The 22,748-nt window shown below is 45.0% G+C and overlaps 2 protein-coding genes across 2 annotated transcripts; one reads left to right on the top strand and one right to left on the bottom strand.

The window, feature by feature from the left end:
* Positions 1–4,701: 4,701 nt before the first annotated feature.
* On the top strand, positions 4,702–6,232 carry LOC125513062 (nicotianamine synthase-like 5 protein). Its single transcript, XM_048678108.2, has one exon. The coding sequence runs from the start codon at positions 4,949–4,951 to the stop codon at positions 5,933–5,935; it is 987 nt and encodes a 328-aa protein (XP_048534065.1). The 5' UTR covers positions 4,702–4,948; the 3' UTR covers positions 5,936–6,232.
* Positions 6,233–9,934: 3,702 nt separating this feature from the next.
* On the bottom strand, positions 9,935–16,426 carry LOC125515513 (protein LUTEIN DEFICIENT 5, chloroplastic). The gene is made up of 16 exons (XM_048681011.2): positions 15,955–16,426; positions 15,455–15,650; positions 15,287–15,358; positions 14,931–15,041; positions 14,598–14,789; positions 14,326–14,487; positions 14,157–14,252; positions 13,967–14,068; positions 13,790–13,822; positions 13,608–13,688; positions 13,454–13,536; positions 12,913–13,044; positions 11,792–11,852; positions 11,449–11,514; positions 11,155–11,375; positions 9,935–10,486 (listed from the first exon to the last, which is right to left on the bottom strand). The coding sequence occupies exons 1-15, from the start codon at positions 16,218–16,220 to the stop codon at positions 11,283–11,285; spliced, it is 1,746 nt and encodes a 581-aa protein (XP_048536968.2). The 5' UTR covers positions 16,221–16,426; the 3' UTR covers positions 9,935–10,486; positions 11,155–11,282.
* Positions 16,427–22,748: the final 6,322 nt, after the last annotated feature.

Here is a 22,748-nt window from a genome sequence, read left to right as displayed (position 1 = left end):
GCTTAGCACTCGATCGTTTAGTATGTTGCTATTGCTTTCTTCATGACTTATACATGTTCCTATGACTATGAGATTATGCAACTCCCGTTTACCGGAGGAATACTTTGTGTGCTACCAAACGTCACAACGTAACTGGGTGATTATAAAGGAGCTCTACAGGTGTCTCCAAAGGTACATGTTGGGTTGGCGTATTTCGAGATTAGGATTTGTCACTCCGATTGTCGGAGAGGTATCTCTGGGCCCTCTCGGTAATGCACATCACATAAGCCTTGCAAGCATTACAACTAATGAGTTAGTTGCGAGATGATGTATTACGGAACGAGTAAAGAGACTTGCCGGTAACGAGATTGAACTAGGTATTGAGATACCGACGATCAAATCTCGGGCAAGTAACATACCGATGACAAAGGGAACAACGTATGTTGTTATGCGGTCTGACCGATAAAGATCTTCGTAGAATATGTAGGAGCCAATATGAGCATCCAGGTTCCGTTATTGGTTATTGACCGGAGACGTGTCTCGGTCATGTCTACATTGTTCTCGAACCCGTAGGGTCCGCACGCTTAAGGTTTCGATGACAGTTATATTATGAGTTTATGAGTTTTGATGTACCGAAGGAGTTCGGAGTCCCGGATGAGATCGGGGACATGACGAGGAGTCTCGAAATGGTCGAGACGTAAAGATCGATATATTGGACGACTATATTCGGACATCGGAAAGGTTCCGAGTGGTTCGGGTATTTTTCGGAGTACCGGGGAGTTACGGGAATACGGGGGAAGAAGTATATGGGCCTTATTGGGCTTTAGGGGAGAGGGAGAGGCAGGCCGCGCGCCCCCCCAAGGCCTAGTCCGAATTGGACTAGGGGGAGGGGCTGCGCCCCCTCCTTCCTTCTCTTCCCTCTTCCCCTTCCTTGTCTCCTACTCCTACTACATGGAAGGACTCCTAGTTGGACTAGGAAAAGGGGAATCCTACTCTCGGTGGGAGTAGGACTCCCCTAGGGCGCGCCATAGAGAGGGCCGGCCCTCCCCTCCTCCACTCCTTTATATACGGGGGCAGGGGGCACCCCATAGACACACAAGTTGATCCTCGTGATCGTTTTCTTAGCCGTGTGCGGTGCCCCCTTCCACCATAATCCTCGATAATATTGTAGTGGTGCTTAGGCGAAGCCCTGCGACAGTTGAACATCAAGATCGTCACCACGCCGTCGTGCTGACGGAACTCTTCCCCGACACTTTGCTGGATCGGAGTCCGGGGATCGTCATCGAGCTGAACGTGTGCTAGAACTCGGAGGTGCCGTACGTTCGGTGCTTGGATCGGTCGGATCGGGAAGACGTACGACTACTTCCTCTACGTTGTGTCAACACTTCCGTTGCCGGTCTACGAGGGTACGTAGACAACACTCTCCCCTCTCGTTGCTATGCATCAACATGATCTTGCGTATGCGTAGGAAATTTTTTGAAATTACTACGTTCCCCAACAAGGAGTCCTATTGAAACCAAAAAATATAGGCCCGCTTGCCATCCACACTAGAATAGATAGAGTTTTCCAAAGAAACCCGCTAGTGGAGGAAGGCATGTTCCTCAAGTTTTTAGCTCGCTAAATGATACAGTCCTCGCTGATGGATTTTGTATATTGCATGTGGTTCCATTTTTTTCTCTTAATAAGACTTCTGGATGACGAATTATCTCTATGAATTACCTTGAAACTTTAATATTGGCGGAGATACATAAATCCTCTCGCGACCCCCTATATTATTTTGAATCTAGTTGGCAAATCAAACTATGATTTTTGGTGCAGCATCTTGAAATGTCAACAAGCATTAGTTTGTTATAAATAATATCAATTGCCAATCTAAGAAGTTCAAGTGATAAGCGAACATAACATACAAAAAGGAAGGCACAAGTTGTTGTTAGGTAAGTATTCATATATGATAAGCTTATCCATTCATGAATGCAAGGACGACGAATTCTAACACGACTCTGGTGCTACAATTTGGCAATAAAATTTACTTCATTTGTAAGCTCCACGTTACCTTGTTCATAATCATCACTGATCCTTTTGATAGTAATTACATCTTCATTCTCATTTATACCTTTTTAGTCCTTGTCAGAACCTCATTTTCCACGCACAGTAGAATCAGAGAATTTTCCATGCATTGGATAACAAAAATATTTTGAGGAATGTAACGACAACACTAATAAAACATCTCGTTAGCCACTGATATTCAATCACCATATTTTTATCAACATGCATTCCGTTTTTTGTTTTTAATGAAAATGAAACATGACAACAGGGTGAAAGAGGGATGAAATTCAAAGTTCAGCCCTTCAGGGGACTATTCGGCTAGGTGACTTTGTAGTTTGAAAACCAAATTTTTATCATGATTTTTTTGTCCATGCATCTCTAGTAAAACTTTGAAAGTAATTTGTGGAATTATTTGGAAAACATTCCTTAATCCCAACTCAAATGAATGCTTAAGTTTAATCCCCATCAAAGCTCGATATAATTTAGTTTTCATGACAATAATCTGTTTTCTGGCAATGACATATAAAGAGCTTGGCTTATGTTTTGTGTTGATGTTCTTCAGTGGTTATACTTTGATTACAGAAAAACCTACATATATTATAAACCGTTTGTGTCCTCTATGGCAGGTGTCTGTTTGACTTGTAGATGCTAGAATAACTACTATCCATGTGTTCTGCCTCATTGTCGCCACAATTTCCACTTGACCAAAGAAGAACTCAATATGTCTGGTCTGTAGAAAGGCATGGCCCGAGTTGAGTGGTGATGATCAATCCATCCATGCTATCTCCCGTGAACAATCAAGCCAAAGTCACTCTTGCCACTATGCATGTCTATCGGCTAGATTTTATAGTATTTTTTGCAAGGAAAACTCTCGATTTATTCATCAAACATCATGACAATACAAAGAACAGAAGAAGTAATGGAAATTACTCCTTCTGTTCTTTATATAAGGTGTATTTGTTTTTTGATAAAATTCTACAATGTAAGAAACATTTCTTCCAATTTCTCGTAATTCCTTTTTTAGCCCTCCAGAAAAACAAGCATCTCTCTCCTGATTGCATATATCACTTCCTTTCCCGACCTAATTGATTTACTTGTCGCTAACCAACAAATTAGCGAAGGACAATTTCATCCTAAATTTTATAAAATTTGGTGCCTTGGTCACCATGCCAAAAAAATACACCTTACATAAAGGAACAAAGTAAGTACAACAGTGTTCATAGACCACTTGATGACAACTACAAACACATGAGCAAGTCGAAGGCACGTCGACGTCATCACCCTTCCCTCACTAGTATTCCTAGTTGCTCTAACATGGGGAGACAACGAGTGAATGTGGCGCTATAATATAACCCGTGTCCAATTAGGCATATTGTAAGCATAAACCTCCAATCTGCAGGCCTTTTGGGCTGCCTATCTCCAAGCATCTCCAGTGTCCAATATCTCAAGAACATCAACATTAGGAACAACTCGCTCTTGGGTCCACTCCCTTCCTTTCATGGCATGTCTATCCTCCAGCACTCAATCTCGATGAAAACTACTTTGCCCAGGACTTCTTCATATGCCTGGAAAATGTTGCCCACATCTCCCTCTACAATGATGTACAAAAAACGTCATCCGGAGACTGAATGCTGCCCAAAGACTTTTGCTTCCTCGGTGCGAAAGCCACAACACCTCGATCGTATCACTTTCATCCCCCTCGGTAGCATACTGAAGTTCCCGGGCTCGACGAAAAGCCCATGGATGCTCGGTGTGTCCTACAATCCCAAGCACATTTTATACATATGAGCTAAACTGGGAGTGACACAATTCAATGAATAATCTAGTATATGCTTTTGGGGGGGGGGGGGGGGGGGGCTTTATAACAGGCGGTCCAAAAATTCGGTTGCTTTTCCATCTTCTCGGAGTTCCCCAAGCCCGAGCCAATAGAATCACCGATCAAGTTGCTATATTTTATTGGACCGGTGAAATTTTGTGGAGTCAAAACACTTGCATATTGCAAAAAGAGAACAGTTGCATAGTTTATAAAGTTGGAGAAGTTGGCGACTTGCCATGAGCTGATTTCAATCCACTTATGGTCTCCAATAGAAAAAACCCGAAGCTATACGGACAATCACCTCCCATCACATATTCATGCGACATGTAATTGTTGTTCCAGTCATTTCAACAAAAAGGAGAGCAAGAAACTGAGTTAAACTACACACATGAGTTTGTAGTCCTTTTTGGGTCACTGACACTGTAGCGATTCAAATGGTTATTTCTTTGGGGCCAAAAATGGTTATTTTTTTATTGCAATTTTCTGTTGGTAGCTTACCAAGCTGTCCGCTTGGTTGCGAAAAAATGGTTATTGAGGTGGATATTTAACAGTTGTGATACACCCCGTGTATTGATACAAATTTCTGTTCTTGGGCTCTCATTTCGTTCGTCATTGTTTCTGAGCATTTGGTTATCCTTGATCTTCATCTTCCTTGCCCTATTGGACACCATGATAATATGCATTCCGTCGCAACTCACCGTGAATAAAAATGACAGCATCTCTGCGCAGGAAGCAGGAGATACTTGGACCCGGATGGTTTCGCACAACACAAGCTCCACCGAAAGTGTTGGATGCAATATCTCGGCGGAAATAATAAACTCAACTTTCACACATGAGGGCTCAAAAGTGCCACCATAATTTTGAATTTTGGCCTGATACGTACGTAGCCAACGTAGGTACCAGTCGTAACACAGGCATGAAACTGGCCTTGGGCATGGCACGCGTGAAGCGAGCCACGATCGAGCTGCAGTGCAGTGCCACCCAGCTTATATATATCACTTCCATCACCGGTCAAGTCCAGAGGTCATCAAACCCGCCATTGTCCGGAGCTCCAGAGTCCAGACATCAGCAGCTACGCCGGTCTTTCTTGACACGTACAACGCTCAGATGGGCGGCGAGAACAAGGAGGCGTCCGCGCTGGTGAAGAAGATCGCCGGCCTCCACGCCGCCATCTCCAAGCTGCCGTCCCTGAGCCCGTCTCCCGAGGCGGACGCGCTCTTCACCGCCCTCGTGGCCGCGTGCGCCCCGCCGAGCGCCGCCGTCGACGTGGCCACGCTGGGCCCGAGGGCCCGGAGGATGCGGGCCGACCTCGTCCGCCTCTGCGCCGACGCCGAGGCGCGCCTCGAGGCGCGCTGCTCCGACGCGCTGGCCGCCCTCGACGCCCCGCTCGACCACCTCAGGCTCTTCCCCTACCACGACAACTACGTCCGCCTGGGCGAGCTGGAGCACGCGCTGCTGTCCCGCCACGCGCCCGACCACCTCGCCGTGCCCGCGCGCGTCGCGTTCCTCGGCTCGGGATCCCTGCCGCTCAGCGCGCTCCTGCTCGCCGCGCGCCACATGCCCGACGCGGCCGTCGACTGCTTCGACCGGTGCGGCGCCGCCAACGAGCGCGCGCGGAGGCTGCTGCTCCGCGGGAACGACGCCGGCAACGTGGCCGCGCGCATGTCGTTCCGCACGGCGGACGTCGAGGGCCTCACGCACGAGCTCGCCGCATACGACGTGGTCTTCCTGGCGGCGCCCGTCGGCGTGGCGCCGGAGGAGAAGGCCCGCGTGATAGCGCACCTCGGCCGGCACATGGCCGCCGGCGCTGCCCTCGTTGTGCGGAGCGCGCACGGGGCCCGTGGCTTCCTGTGCCCCGTCGTGGAGCCCGCGGAGGTCAGGCGGGGCGGGTTCCAGGTGTTGGCCGTGCACCATCCCGAGAACGCCGAGATGGTCTACTCCGTCATTGTCGCACGTAAAGGTTACCTCGAGCTCGTGCCACCGGTGGTGAGCCCGCCGTGCAACTGCTGCGAGGTGGAGAAGGCGCGCAGCAGTGTGCCGTCAACGAGCTGTCATCTTGACGCCATGGACGAAATCCGGAGGCGCGCATGGTGATTGAATGTCAGCCTACGACCTCTTGAGACACAGCACCAAACAGAAGTACCACACAATTACACAAAAATACTTCCTCCCTGAAGAAATATAAGAGCACTTAGGTCGCTAGGGAGGGAGTATGAGTTAATATCTGTATCGGTAATAAATAAAAGGAACGCTTCGCGAAAATGGGACAAGAATTTAGGGCACGCAAGTGCAGGGCACTCAAGTCCTAGTGCCGGCCTTTTATTTTGGCTTCTGATTTTTAAAGTTTTATATCTTCTAAACAAAAAAAATCCAAATTAAGTTATGTTTTCATATTCGTGTTTCTCGTGACCAGCACTTTCAAATATGATTGATTTTGAATATATTTTGACGACTTCTAAAAAATGTGCTAAGTTTCAATGTTGAAACTTAGATGAGCGAGCAATAAAAATCAATTATTTTGTGTCTACGACCGACACAATATTTTTTGCATAAAATTATATCCGGGAAACTGGTTGAAACTTTACAATTTTAGATGCAAAAACCAGAAGTTTCACTTAAAGCTTAGTGTGCCCTCGTGCGAGATTCAACTACTACGCGAATCGCGAGGCAAATCAAACGGGCAGCAGGCTTGGCAGATGAGTGCCTTTGCGCTCGTGTGCCCCTACGAATTTCCAGCGAAAATGGCGATTTTGAGCTGGGCCAACAGTGTTTCAGATGCTCGCTTGCCTTGGGATTCCCTCGTATCCCATGTGTTAGGGCAAGAGACTCTCACAGGGTTTCATCTTCGTCTAATAACACTAGTTTCCCCGCAAAAAAAAAAAGCGAGACTAGTTTGATGAGATTGATGTTGGGTCAAATGAGGTGGCCTCGGGCTCTTCCTCACCACAGTGGCGTTTTCTTCGGTGGCGTTGCTAAAATGATGGCCTCGTCTGCTTATCGTTCATTTGGAGTGGCAGACCTTACATTTCCTATGTCTGGCAGTTGTTCTCTCTCTTAACGGCGCCGGCAAATGGGACAAATTGGTGCCAGCACAAGGTTGGTGGCCCAATGTCGACGTATTTGGCGTTCTTCCCCGACAACAGCGTTGGGATGCATCTGTCTGCATTCAGGTCGGCGTGGGGAACGTCCTCGATTGACATGCCACATCGTCAAGCACCTATTCTACAGGTCTGGTCTCCCCCGTTCACAACGTCAACAAGGCTACATATGGCGCTAGCCAGGATTTTGGTTTGTTATTGCTCCTCCTTTTTCCTCGTTGTGCATCTCGGCGGCGCTGGCGCTCGATGACAATTCCAACTTGTTTGTTTGCAGGGACTCCGGTGGGCTTATCTCTAATATTCTTTTATGTGAGGTCCTTTTTGCAAAGTTTTCTGGACACTTGTCATGTCTTGATCTTTCTGATAATTTCCACATGTATATGTGCAATGTTTTATTAGTTAATACAATGTGTGCGGCTCAGAAACAAAAAACTTACACTGACTCCTAAAGGTTGAGCCGTCCATTCCAGCTTGTAACATGTCAAAAAAGGCATTTAGAAACTTAACTTAAATCAATGACATATTTTAATTGGCATGTAATACACATTTTGAATATTTCTGTGGAAGAACAACTTTGTGCCTTTTTTCTTCGATAACAAGAGAAACAAAATTATGCATAAAGAAAAAAGAGAAAAATATATGTTTGCGGCGTGATGTGTTTACTGGGGCAGGCATAGGTAGGCCTTAAGCGTGATGGTATCGCGTTGGGCCACCCTGGCACGGGTCGGGTCCCAAACTAACCATTCGGGCGAGCAGGAGATGATGTTAATTCTTGGGGTGAACCCCGACTTGTGCGGGCGAGAACGAGCAAACGTGCACCACCTGGTCCTGGCGTGAGCAACTAGTTAACGAGCGCTCATTCAGGAGCCTCACAACGATCAGTGTCACTCGACACGCTCTCAGCCGCCCGCCACGTGTCACACTTTGGGTGCTTCTTTCAGATTTTTTTTATTTTTCTGCACGCGTTTTCAGCTTTTTAAATGTTTTTTCCTAGTTTTTTTGACATTTTGTTTTTCACTGGTCTTTCTTAACTTTTGGACGAAAAGACAAATTCTTTTTCACGCGAAAAAATATTTTTTTTCTTTCGCGAGAGTCACGGTTTTGCTTCCGCGAGAGGCATGATTTTGCTTTCGCGAGAGTCATGGCCGTGCCTCTCACAAACGGGGGAAAACATGTTTTCTGTTTTTTTCCTTCCGCGAGAGGCACGGTTTTGCTTCCGAGAGAGGCACGATGTGCCTCTCGGAAACGAAAAAAACGTGTTTTCTATTTATTTTTTCACTTTCGCGAGAGGCACGGTTTTGCTTTCACGAGAGGCACGGCCGTGCCTCTCGGAAACGGAAAAAAAATGTATTTTTTGCTTCTTTTTCTTTCGCGAGAGGCACGATTTTGCTTTCGCGAGAGGCATGGTTGTGCTTTCGTGAGAGGCACGGCCGAGCCTCCTCGAAAACGAGAAAAAAGTGTTTTCTCTTTTTTTTTTCTTTTCGCGAGAGGTATGGTTTTGCTTCCGCGAGAGTCACGGTTGTAATTTCGCGAGAGGCACATGCATGCCTTTCTCGGAAAGGAAAAGAAATCCATGCTCCCGGTTTGGTTTTTTCATCCGGATTTTTCCATCTGGTTTTTTTCGTGCAAAAAAAGTTTGCCAAAACCTATGAACATGGGATCTAGTTTTAAAAATCTCGACGCGAGGAAGCCAAAGATGAAAACGGTTTGAGATTTAGACGCACGGTTTAAAAGATAAAACGTTTTGAATAAACGAATCTACGAAAAAAGAGAAAACTCAAGTTACGACAAGTGGCGCACATGCAGCGCACCACTTGTCGCAACCTGGGAAGGTGGGAGTGATCTTTACAATGAGTACTCCTTAACTAGTGATTCCGCGTCCTGGCGCACGAACTTGGCCTGGCCCAGGTACGAGGCAGGGCTCCCTTGTATTTATTCCCTTTTTGTTTTTCTTTTCTGTTTTTTTTCTTCTCTAAAAAGTTTGGGTTTTGTCTGCAAAAGAAGTTTTAGATTTCAAAAAATGTTCTGAATTTTAAAAACATATTACGAATTCAAACATTTTTTAATTCAAAAATGTTCTCTATTTGAAAATGAACATTTTGTAAATTTGTATGAACAATTTTTTATATTTTTATAAACATTTTTCAGTATTGATGATTTTTTTCTATTTGATGATTTTTTAATTATACGAACATTGTTTGACTTTTTTAATTCATCAACATTTTTTGAATTGTAAACTATTTTTTGAAAATAAATGAACAGTTTTTGAAATTCATGAACATGCTTTAAATTGAACATTATTTTGAATTTGATGAACAAAATTTTGAATTCGATGAACATTTTTGGAAAAGATGAACATTTATCAAAATTATTTGTGTAATTGAAAATTGTTCGTGAGGTTCACAAAAGTTTATGAATTCAAAAGTTGTTCATGTTTGCTGTAAATACGAATTTTCAAAAAACTTTGTCTCTGAAAAAAAACAGGAAAAAAACGAAAAGAAGGAAAACTGTTTCATGAAGGTTCTAGAACCTTCCAAAACCGATGGGGATCCAAAAATTGGCCGGCCCATACAGATGACGAGGGGCGCGAGGGCGTACGCGTTTGATCACCTCCCGGACATGCATGGGGAATAGAATCCGTGCGACCTTAGCCCCATACAACAAAATGCTCTTGGGCTGTAGCTCCTTCCTGGGCTATGAACTATAGCTAGCAGTATGATTTAAATCAAGCATTCATGCGCCGAAAATCCCATTCTTACATAAAGCTTCTGCAAATTTTGTGTGCATTTGTGTACTCCGATCGGTAACTACTTCCCTGATTTTAGTTAACTGTCGCCAGAATGAACTACTACATAAATCATTTTGTAGAACCAATACTTTGCTCTCAACACTTCAATATATGAAAAGCTTGAGCAAATCAAATATGCAGGATTATTTAATCAATTGGAGTGCGGTGCACAGGGCAATCAGTGGTACCACGAAACTGAGAGGAACATGCGCGAGTGAACTCTCTTTAAATTGCAAGGTGTATAATTGCGAAGGCCGGTCGCAACGATCCAAATGTTTCTATTGTCTGCAGCTTGCCCGCGCGCTTCACACGACACATAGGACCTTACACCATGTCATATGCCGATAAACACGTGGGCTTCCTGCTCAGTTTCACAGCTCGGTTGGTTGTTACCCTCACAAGGGGAGATATGACTTTAGGCCATTTCCTCCATCCATTGATAGACGACACGCTACTTGAATCTGAATCTAATTTGACTGGTTGGCTTCGTCGATCTCAGCGAACTTCACTATAAATGCGTCGAGCCAACAGGCACTGACACAGACCGTCCTGGTCTTTTCCTCAGGCGAGCATGGATGGATGGATTATTACCAATGATATAACTTGGGATGTCACATGATGTACCTCTGCAGACCATAAACGCCGAGTGCCGCTTTAGCCAAAAACTATGACAACCGTTAGAGTGATGGTTGGCAAATAGCTTGAAAAATGTTTTTATATTATGGCACGGAGGGAGTACAAGATAGATGATCAACACACCTGTCATAGAGGACACAAGCGGTTCAGGATATATATAGTAGAACTTTTCTATAACCAGAGGATAGCTGCTAAAGAACATCGACACAAAACAGAAGCTAAGCTGTTGTTGCCAAAAACAAACTTTTTTCATGAAAGCTAAATTACAGCCAGCTTGGATTGGGATGAGGAACGTTTTGTCCAATAAGTTTCACAAACTGCTTTCTAATTTATACTAGAGATGCCAGTAACATATAAATCATGATAATAAATTTGATTTCCAAACTATCCCTCATGGATCAATTTCGTTCGAGAAATACATAACCACTGAATAAAGGCATGTTTGAATTTAAGCTCTCTTTTATCCCGTTGCCATGTTTCATTTCCATTAAAAAACGAAACACTGGATGCATGATCATAAAACATGGTCTGGTGTGTGCGAATTTCCCATGGAATAAAATGCATGACAAATGAGAGAACAACTAGTAGCAAGAGACGAGTCTCGCAGAACAAGGTAGCCTGTCTTCTCACATTGCGAGCCAAACAACGTAATTTCTCAGAATAGGTATCAGTAAAGGCAAGAGATGAATTAAGGAACAAATAAATCAAGTGGATCCATGACAGCATTTTGCAAAGTAATGATACAAAATTAATTAGTAGAACTTTCAAGTAGATCTGAGATGGGAACGTACTCATTATGTATCACTTGAGTTATTGATACCTCCGCTTGTTGGTCTCCTCTAGAAGCAATACCAACAGTGGAAACAACCACTGATGCAGCAGAACATGCACTTCCTTCTATCGGATACGACTTTCATCTCTAAGTTGGAACTACAGGTGGCTTTGTCCTCCGACTAACAATCATGTTCAACCCCTTAGTTGTATGAATCGTTGCCCCGGTTGTCATCTCCACCTATAATAGTGCTCATAGATGTTAGAATATATTTTATTGTTATGACGAACCATAAAGTTGGTGGGGAACAAACCGGAGGTGCTCCTGGAGCAATCTGAAAATCAAACCGCTTGACAAGCATTGCTGTTGCCACCACATTCTGCACAAAAATTACATAAATGTTAGGGATTCTCAATAGTCGCAGAAAAAATGACAGTGTAGGATGTGCGTCCTCTTGGCGCATGAATTGACTAGGAAAGCCACATATATTTCTTTCACCAGAAAAAATATCATAGATTCCAAGAAGCCTAAGTTAAATATGGAAAAATAAGAAGGCCTTATAAATTAAATCACTATAATCTAGTAAAGCTTATGATATCGCAAAATGCTATTTTGAAGTTATCAGCTGCGAACACCAAATAATCAGAATGGTTTACCTCAAAAGTAGCAAACATATCACCTACACATTTCCTTGGTCCGCCACCAAATGGTAAGTAACTGAAAATTCAACAAGACTATGTAAATACAATAGTCATAACCTATAATAGGTTTGTAAGCCATTAGTTAAATAATGATAGCAAACATATGGCATCACTATTCTTCAAAAGGAAAGTTACCACAAGCACCCAATGGATGTCTAAGAGTTTGACATGACAAATACCTTTTTATGTTTATTTGACATATGTGCTCTCATAAGACATATATCAATTTTACTGTAATAATGGTCCTGGTGTAAATTGAAAAAAATAGTGACACAGAGAAACACAAGCAAAAAAGACACAAGAACATAATTGTACCGAATATTGTTTTCTTACTAGTTTTGAGTTTCAGAGGGATACTTAGGAGACAACTTGTATCTTGTAATCTGTCTTTGCCTCAACCCTCTTCAATAATTCAAATTGTTCCCTCATAGCGATTTAAATTAACCCCCTAGTCTGTACTCCTTTAGAAATGTACTTTTTAATGAAATATAATATATTAATATCAAGAATATATCAATTACACCCAGCCCCTTTAGAAAGGTATTGCATGAGCATTATGATTTATCGCCCATGACACTAAGGATTATACAAACTCCAGAAATATATCTCCCATGAAGAAAATATTCATCTACATGTTTGGCCTTCCTAGGTCCTAAAAAGAGGTGTGTTGTTAAAGTATTTACCGGTTGTAATAATCTAGGTACTAACTTGTGACATATAAGTTTACTAGCCTATACAAAGTTACAATCTCTAATACATTTCTATTTATAGTATGTAATGGTTATTGGGAAGGCATTTGTGTGAATCCTTTTATGGACACTCACAAATCAACAACATAGTCGCAAAAGATGTTGATTGGACTAGCTTTTTAACATGATTACCATGGGCATGAGTTTTCATTCCATTAACCAAAATTCTAATTAGAGCTTAATGCATACCATTTATGATTCATCACTAACATATTCAAACTTTCAAAGGTCTTCCAATTCTTGCAACAGAATTAAAAACAACTAATATACTTCATAACTTGGGTGACACATGGCATCAACATTCCATTACAGTAATAGGGATGGAACCTGAATTTTTGATTTGTCTCATTTGGATTTGGTCCATCCAAAGGCCACCTTTCTGGATTGAAAACATCTGCTTCATCCCAGTGCTTTGGGCAGCGATGAAGATTCCAGACGGATATAAAAATGTCTTCTCCCCTTGAAAAGAGTAGTGTATTTTTTAAAACTAAAAAAGTTTAGGTTTCTATGGAAGTTCTAAAATAACAACATCCCACATGCAAATGCCCAACAATAACAAAAATTAAACAAACTTAGCTACCGGAAACAACATAAGGAAAGGCAGGTAAAGCAAATTTTGAGCAAATTAGTCTGCACAAGACTGGGAAAAGGCAGGGGCACTCAATGCTAATATGTTATTCACATGGGTATCCAAGGGAAAAGGATGAGGAAAGGCCCAAATTAGGCAAAAGGATTATAAGTCCATGGTAATCATGATGCTTTTGTGACAAATTAATAAATTGTCGTTATACCTGACACGTGAAGTGAGACTATATCCGACCGGTTCATTAGTGAACTAATAAATGTAATTTTGCTAGAAAATGTTTACCTGCCAATTGGGTACTCCCCCAGCATATCATCCTCAAGGGACCGACGAATTAAAACTGGCGGTTGTGGATATAGTCTCAAAGACTGCAAAAATGTTAATGTACTCATTCGGTGACAAAACTCATTATGTGACAAGTAGCACGGTTGGTACTTACTTCATTAATAACTCGAGTAGTATACTTTAGTTTCTTTACATCCTCAATTGTTGGTAAACCATCTCCTAGAACATCATCAACCTGTGGATAATTGAGCAAAGAAAATGTCAGTTGTCATTTTTACAATCCAGAAGTGTGAACCTGCATGTAAAAACCACATTAGAGGTAAAAGTTGAGTCTACCTCAGCTTGGAGCTTGGACATTACTTTTGGATACTACAAGTTCGCAATTTAAAACACAATGAGAATAAGTAACAAAAATATTGGTTTAATGAATCTGAAGATGAACAATGATATAATATCACATGATATTGCTATACTATTACAACATTGAGTTTTGAGTTATTAACCATATCACACCTTAGATAGAAGATAAAATGTCCATGTCAAGACGGCTGCAGAGGTCTCATGGCCAGCTATGAGCATTGTCATGAGATCATCACGGAGCTGCTTGCTGGACACCTAAGGTAGATGGGTTTAACAATGAAGCACTCTAAATATCAGAAAATCAAAATATCACAAATACTTTACAAGTGCTTGTATATCATACATCATCTCCGGATGCCAATAGAAAGCGGAGAATACTAGGATCTTGCTCATTCATGTATTCCTCATGAAACTGCAGATCTTCTTCATCTACCATCCTCTGCAGCAGGATTCTTAGGGTCATGATTTTTCTAAACACAACAATTGGTATCGAAGTATAAGAAAGGGCTTACCTTGCATGTTGAAATTAGTTCATCAAGAACATTATTTATCAGCACAAGAGCTTCATTAACCGTTCTCTGCCGAGGGGAGATGTCTTTCCATATGGGTATTTTCCAAGTTGGTATAGGAGCAGTACTCCGCATTTCTGCTTCTCGCAGTGTTACATACACGGCCTGATCATGCACCAACAAACCAAATAGTAAATTTAACAGAAAAAGAAAGAAAGACAAGCGAATGAAATTTCGTAATATACTCAGTAATATTGCAAGATCTGAATAATAACCTCAACCATTCCATTATCGTAAGATAACGAATCGAAATCATAATTGAATACTGCCTTCCCAATGACATCCAATGTTAGTCGAGAGAACAAAGATTCCATCTCCACATCTTCCCCGTCCAATGCCGCCTTGTCCAACTTATGACATAGCCGGTCTGAAGCTTTCCCAAAGAGACCTATCATCTCGGTCACAAACTGCTCAACATAATTCAAAAGTGAACAAAATTCCAATAGAAAGAAAGCAGTAAACACAAAACCTTAATAGCGAGTAGAAAGCTACTCCCTCCGTTCCAAAATAAGTGTCCTGGTTTAGTTCAAAATTGGTTACACAAAAACCTTCTGATGCAATGATGGTACAATGGCACGCCGTCGAACACGCCAAACCTCCCCGTCAGCTGGGATCAGACCCGTACCCATCACAAACTCCAGTATTTCCGCAAGAATACCCTACACCACCACCATGATCAAACAAACAATGACCGAATCAAACATGATGCTACATACTTTTTATTTCCAAAGCGCGGCATTTCTTTACTGTTGAAAATAACTAGAAACTTTGCAATAAAAGAAAGCTTCGGGATCAAGCGATGTAGAGGCCCGTGGGTGATAACCTCTTTTTGATTTTTTTAGGATTATAACCTCTTTTTAATAAAAATAAATGAAAATGACTATAACCAAATTCAGAACCAAACCTTGGAATAAGCCTTGGAGTTGTCCCTCAGGATATGCTTAGCTATATCTGGATCCGAGACAATGACGAAAGACTGAAAGGAAAAAAAATTAGAGGCCATTAGCAACATGGCGACGTTAAAAGAGGTGCAATTTTGGTAGCAATTCTTTAGCTTTAGTGGCGCGCTCGCCTTGGGCCCGAGGTTGAGGCGAAAGACGCCACCGTGGGTGAGGAAGTGGTCGTAGAGCGGCAGGAAGATGGCGTCCACGGCCGCCAGCGACCCCACCACCTGCGGCAGCTCCGGACCCCTGCGCGCCGCGCCGACGCCCGCTACCTTGAACAGCCCAGCCGCGAGCGCCCCCGGTGGGCCCAGCTTGGCCAGCCATCTAACAAGAGAAGATTCAAGCCATCTGAACCAACGTGCTATAGTAAACTAGCGCCGGCCTTAAAATCCACGGTTAGGTGCTATCTCATACTATTAGTAAGACATTGTACACTAATTTATTTAGCGCGCCATTTCGGAGCACACTGTAACGTGCTATTAACGGCGCTGTAGCACACTATTTTTTCCGGTGATCTGAAGGTTGAACAAGAAAAGATTCAGGGCCCGCCTCACCCGATCACCACCGGAGCTACACGAGGAGAAAGAAATGCGTAGAGATGAAAACGAAATTGACGGGGAACACTGACCCGGGGCCTTGGGCGGTGAACTCGCCGGAGGAAACGCGAGCGGGGAGCTCGGCCCGGCGCTTCTGCTGCGTCTGCTCCTCGAGGGCCGGGTCGGGGCCGCCAGCGCCATCACCACCCGACGCGGAGCAGCGGAGGAGCAGGCTGCTACGGCCGCTAGTTGCCGGAGCTCGGGGGAGCCTACCCTGGACGGAGCCGACGTACCAGGAGGGCAGTGCGGCGACGGTGGTCGCCGCGGCACCGGCGGCGCAGCAGAGGTGCAACGGCATGGGTGAAGGCTGCCCCGAAGCTGGAGTGGAGGGACCGAGGGAGAGAGAGGATGAAGGGAGGCGAGGTGCCGTGCCGGCCGTGCGTGGAGAGAGTACGCTAGAGAGAAGAGAAGAGAAGAAAGGATGAGTGGATGCGAGTGGCCGTCCTGCCGTACGCAGCGTTCGTGTCCACTGGCGCACAAGGCAACAAGTCTGGGGTCGTGGTGAAGTGGTGATGGTGATTCACGCGGCAAGTGCATGCATGGATGGAGAGAAAGCAAATTAAGCTATAGCCGGCCGGGGACCATGGATGTATAGAAGTGCGTGTGCCGTGTAGCATGGGAAGACGAAATTAATGGAGCAAACTGTGGTGCTGTCACTGTATTTCAAACCAGAGCCGACATCTATATCTATACTTCTATACTACTATTAAAAAACAAACTTAAATCCCTCTAAAGCCACACAACAAAATGTACACAGAAGTACCAAAGACGTTAGATCAATCAGACTAAATAACATCCAACAATGCATATTACATCAATGGTCTGCCATACAAACTGATGGCCCAGATTAAAAGTTATGCCGGGCAGACTACGCCGCACACGGCCTGCCCCTCCCTCGCTCCACCTCATGAGGCAAAGAGGCCACCGCACATCACGCATCTCAGCCCCAACAAATCAGAATCATCCCCCGCCCCGACTGCGCCCCCGTCTCCCTTCCCACCGCCATGCTCCCCCTCTCCCCATGGACGCCCTTCCCGCCTTCGCCGCCGCCCCACGTGATGGACCCCTCTTTCCCTCTTCTCCTCCACGGCCACGCCGCGTCGCTGGCTGAGACCCGCTACGGTTGCCGTGAGCCGCCGCCCGCCCCGTATCCCCATGCCTGAAGCTGCAGCCGAGATGCATCTGAGCGAGAACGAGGGGATCAAGGAAGTTTGGTTCGCGATGACGAGATGCATCTGAGCGAGAACGAGGGGATCGAGGACGTGTGGTTCGCGATGACTAGCGGGCAGGGGTTCGCCGGCGCTACCATATGTCCGGAGCTGATCTGCTGCGATGCGCTGGAGGTCTGCTCCCTCGATCTGCGCGATTCATCCTCCTGGTCACGTCGGCTTCAACTTCTTCAAGGTTCTCTCCCTCGCTCTCTTTCGCTTAAATTGTTGTGGTTTTTTTCTTCTGCCGCCATGAGTGGGCGTGAAAGTTAAAAGGCGTTGTTTTAGCCAAGAAAGTAAATTGTTTTGCTATCCAATGCATTGAATGTTGGGGAACATAGCAGAATTTAAAATTTTCTACGCATCACCAAGATCAATCTATGGAGTTATCTAGCAACGAGGGAAAGGGGAGTGCATCTACATACCCTTGTAGATCGCGAGCGGAAGCGTTCAAGAGAACGGGGTTGATGGAGTCGTACTCGTCGTGATCCAAATCACCGATGACCTAGCGCCGAACGGACGGCACCTCCGCGTTCAACACACGTACGGTTGGTAAGACGTCTCCTCCAACTTGATCCAACAAGGGGGAAGGAGAGGTTGATGGAGATCTAGCAGCACGGCGGCGTGGTGGTGGAAGCAACGGTGATCTCGGCAGGGCTTCGCCAAGCTCAGCGAGAGGGAGAGGTGTCACGGGAGGGAGAGGGAGGCGCCAGGGGCTAGGGTGCGGCTGCCCTCCCTCCCCCCACTATATATAGGACCCATAGGGGGGGCTCCGACCCTAGGAGATGGGATCTCCAAGGGGGGCGGCGGCCAAGGGGGGTGGCTTGCCCCCCAAGCCAAGTGGGGCGCCCCCACCCCTAGGGTTTCCAACCCTAGGCGCAGGGGGAGGCCCATGGGGGGCGCACCAGCCCACCAGGGGCTGGTTCCCCTCCCACTTCAGCCCATGGGGCCCTCCGGGATAGGTGGGCACACCCGGTGGACCCCCGGGACCCTTCCGGTGGTCCCGGTACAATACCGATTACCCCCGAAACTTTCCCGATGGCCGAAACTCGACTTCCTATATATAAATCTTCACCTCCGGACCATTCTGGAACTCCTCGTGACGTCCGGGATCTCATCCGGGACTCCTAACAAACTTTTGGGTTACCTTATACTAATATCTCAACAACCCTAGCGTCACTGAACCTTAAGGGTGTAGACCCTACGGGTTCGGGAGACATGCAGACATGACCGAGACGACTCTCCGGTCAATAACCAACAGCGGGATCTGGATACCCATGTTGGCTCCCACATGCTCCTCGATGATCTCATCAGATGAACCACGATGTCGAGGATTCAATCAATCCCGTATACAATTCCCTTTGTCAATCGGTACGTTACTTGCCCGAGATTCGATCGTCGGTATCCCAATACCTCGTTCAATCTCGTTACCAGCAAGTCACCTTACTCGTACCGTAATGCATGATCCCGTGATCAACCACTTGGTCACATTGAGCTCATTATGATGATGCATTACCGAGTGGGCCCAGAGATACCTCTCCGTCATACGGAGTGACAAATCCCAGTCTCGATTCGTGCCAACCCAACAGACACTTTCGGAGATACCCGTACTGCACCTTTATAGTCACCCAGTTACGTTGTGACGTTTGGCACACCCAAAGCACTCCTATGGTATCTGGGAGTTGCACAATCTCATGGTCTAAGGAAATGATACTTGACATTTGGAAAAGCTATAGCAAACGAACTACACAATCTTTGAGCTATGCTTAGGATTGGGTCTTGTCCATCACATCATTCTCCTAATGATGTGATCCCGTTATCAATGACGTCCAATGTCCATAGTCAGGAAACCATGACTATCTTTTGATCAACGAGCTAGTCAACTAGAGGCTCACTAGGGACGTGTTGTGGTCTTTGTATTCACACATGTATTAGGATTTCCGGATAACACAAGTATAGCATGAACAATAGACAATTATCACGAACAAGGAAATATAATAATAACCATTTTATTATTGCCTCTAGGGCATATTTCCAACAGTGTCCCACTTGCACTAGAGTCAATAGTCTAGTTACATTGTGATGAATTGAACACCCATAGAGTTCTGGTGTTGATCATGTTTTGCTCTAGGGAGAGGTTTAGTCAACGGATCTGCTACATTCAGGTCCGTTTGTGCTTTACAAATATCTATGTCTCCATTTTGAACACTTTCACGAATGGAATTGAAGCGACGCTTGATATGCCTGGTCTTCCTGTGAAACCTGGGCTCCTTGGCAAGGGCAATAGCTCCAGTGTTGTCACAGAAGAGAGTCATCAGGCCCGACGCATTGGGTATGACTCCTAGGTCGGTAATGAACTCCTTCACCCAGATTGCTTCTTGTGCTGCCTCCGAGGCTGCCATGTACTCTGCTTCACATGTAGATCCCGCCACAACGCTTTGCTTGCAACTGCACCAGCTTACTGCCCCACCATTCAAAATATACACGTATCCGGTTTGTGACTTAGAGTCATCCAGATCTGTGTCGAAGCTAGTATCGACATAACCCTTTACGACGAGCTCTTCGTCACCTCCATAAACGAGAAACATATCCTTAGTCCTCTTCAGGTACTTCAGGATATTCTTGACCGATGTCCAGTGTTCCATGCCGGGATTACTTTGGTACCTTCCTACCAACTTACGGCAAGGTTTACATAAGGTATGGTACACAGTATAGCATACATGATAGACCCTATGGCCGAGGCATAGGGGATGACACTCATCTTTTCTCTATCTTCTGCCGTGGTCGGGCATTGAGCCGTGCTCAATCTCGTACCTTGCAACACAAGCAAGAACCCCTTCTTTGACTGATCCATATTGAACTTCTTCAATATCTTGTCAAGGTACGTACTCTGTGAAACACCAATGAGGCGTCTCGAACTATCTCTATAGATTTTGATGCCTAATATGTAAGCAGCTTCTCCAAGATCCTTCATTGAAAAACACTTGTTCAAGTAGGCCTTTATGCTTTCCAAGAATTCTATATCATTTCCCATCAACAGTATGTCATCCACATACAATATGAGAAATGCTATAGAGCTCCCACTCACTTTCTTGTAAATGCAGGCTTCTCCATAAGTCTGCGTAAACCCAAACGCTTTGATCATCTCATCAAAACGAATGTTCCAACTGCGAGATGCTTGCACCAGCCCATAGATCGAGCGTTGGAGCTTGCACACCTTGTCAGCATTCTTAGGATCGACAAAACCTTCCGGCTGCATCATATACAATTCTTCCTTAAGGAAACCATTAAGGAATGCCGTTTTGACGTCCATTTGCCATATCTCATAATCATAGAATGCGGAAATTGCTAACATGATTCGGACGGACTTCAGCTTCGCTACGGGTGAGAAAGTCCCATCGTAGTCAACCCCTTGAACTTGTTGATAACCCTTAGCGACAAGCCGAGCTTTATAGATGGTTACATTACCATCCGCGTCTGTCTTCTTCTTAAAGATCCATTTATTTTCTATGGCTCGCCGATCATCGGGCAAGTCAGTCGAAGTCCATACTTCGTTTCATACATGGATCCTATCTCGGATTTCATGGCTTCCAGTCATTTGTCGGAATCTGGGCCCGCCATCGCTTCTTCATACACTACAGGAATCAGCTAATTTGCCGTCAGTACTGCACTTTGCCGTCAGCTTTTCATCGTGGCAGACGGCAAAGACATACTTTGCCGTCTGTGGCTGACGGCAAAGGACAACCGACGACAAAGACATACTTTGCCGTCTGTTTTTGTTTTGCCGACGGCAAAAGCATACTTTGTCGTCTGTGTTTTTTCCAGCTAACGGCAAAGACAGATGTTAGATGACGGCAAAGATTCAAAGACAGCAAAATGTATGCAGGTGACGGTGGGAAAACGGGAGACCGTCTTTGCCGTCTGTGTGTACTGGGGATGACGGCAAAGGCCATATGGGCCACTGGGCCTCGGCGCTCTGGCCCACCAGCCTAGCCGGCTGAGGAGGCAAAGCCTCTGCCCGAGCCGGCCCTCACCCTCTCTCTCATTCTCTCCTCTCTGCCCGATTCCCCTGGTCGCCTCCCCCCACGCCGCCGCCGCCAGCCCGAAACCCTAGCTCCCTTCCTCCCTCGCGCGCTCAGATCCGCCCATCCTCCCTCACTCTTCGCGCTTAGATCCTCCCTCCCTCCCTCACTCTTCGCGCTGGAAACCCTAGCTGCCGGGCCATGGTGACAGACGGCGACGACAACGACGGTGGCTACCTTGACGACGGCGGTATGGTGTTACTCCCCCATCTCTTCTCTGACTCTTTATCTGATCCCCCATCTCTCGTCGTCTCTGTAGGTGCGGCCAGCAGCAGAAGCACCACCATACCCTCCCTTCCTCCAACCCTAGCGATCCGGCCATCTTGGCGGCGGCCAGATCCGCGCTGGGACAGGACCTGCTTGTGCTCGTGAGGAGAGGCACGCCATGGAGCAGCTCGTCAAGGACAGGTCCGACCCTTCCCTTCCCTTCGTTCTATGCAGTTAATCCAAGGGTTATATGTTCTATATTGGAGTACTCTGCATTCAAATTATTTCCTGTGTTATATTATGAGATTGATGTTCTTAAAATATGTATTCTCAATAATAGTACAAAATACATGTCTGTGCTCCCATGGATCCAGGAAGTATAAGATGAACTCGATAATCTCGAATTGGTTTCATTATTGTTGTCCCGGTCCTCATGAGCGGATAATCTTTCTACAACAAGTAGATGGGGGTACATGGTTTGGGTTGCTCTGCAGAACTGAAATAGTTTTCCGATTACACACTTTATCAGAACCGAGACACGGGTAGGCTGTGGGTTGTGCCATCACATTAGTGAAAATAGATGTACAATGCCAATTAGTATTTTGTTTGTTGCTTCATCATCCCTCACAGACTTTCAGGTTTGGTATTCCTGCTTTTATGATATACTTAATGATTGAGGAAGGATCTATGCGATCGAAACAGATGCCTTGTTCTCATTGATGTCATGATACGCTGTGAGGCAATTCCTTGCCATTGGCCATGTTAGGTCGTTATTATCTATGCATGTAGGAGGCTTTTGTTTTTTTATATATTTATGGGCTGATTAATTATGGGCTGGGGTTAGTATCCTTTTGGAAAATGCACTGTATTTCAATTCCTGTTTTGTATCATTCAAGATTCTTCCTTTGATGTTATTTTGCTGCTGGTCACGCTCCTAATGGCATTTGTTAATACATGTATCCATGGTTTTCTTGTGTTATGATTTATCTGTTGGAAATATGCCCTAGAGGCAATAATAAAAGCATTATTATTATATTTCCTTGTTCATGATAATTGTCTTTTAATCATGCTATAATTGTGTTATCCGGAAATCGTAATACATGTGTGAATAAATAGACACTAACATGCCCCTAGTAAGCCTCTAGTTGACTAGCTCGTTGATCAACAGATAGTCATGGTTTCCTGACTATGGACATTGGATGTCATTGATAACGAGATCACATCATTAGGAGAATGATGTGATGGACAAGACCCAATCCTAAACATAGCACAAGATCGTATAGTTCGTTTGCTAGAGTTTTTCTAATGTCAAGTATCTTTTCCTTAGAC

The sequence above is a fragment of the Triticum urartu genome, chromosome 6A, assembly GCF_056163025.1.
Source record: "Triticum urartu cultivar PI428250 chromosome 6A, HENAU_Tu73, whole genome shotgun sequence".
NCBI classification, from domain to species: Eukaryota; Viridiplantae; Streptophyta; class Magnoliopsida; order Poales; family Poaceae; genus Triticum; species Triticum urartu.
This window is presented reverse-complemented; position numbering and strand designations above follow the sequence as displayed.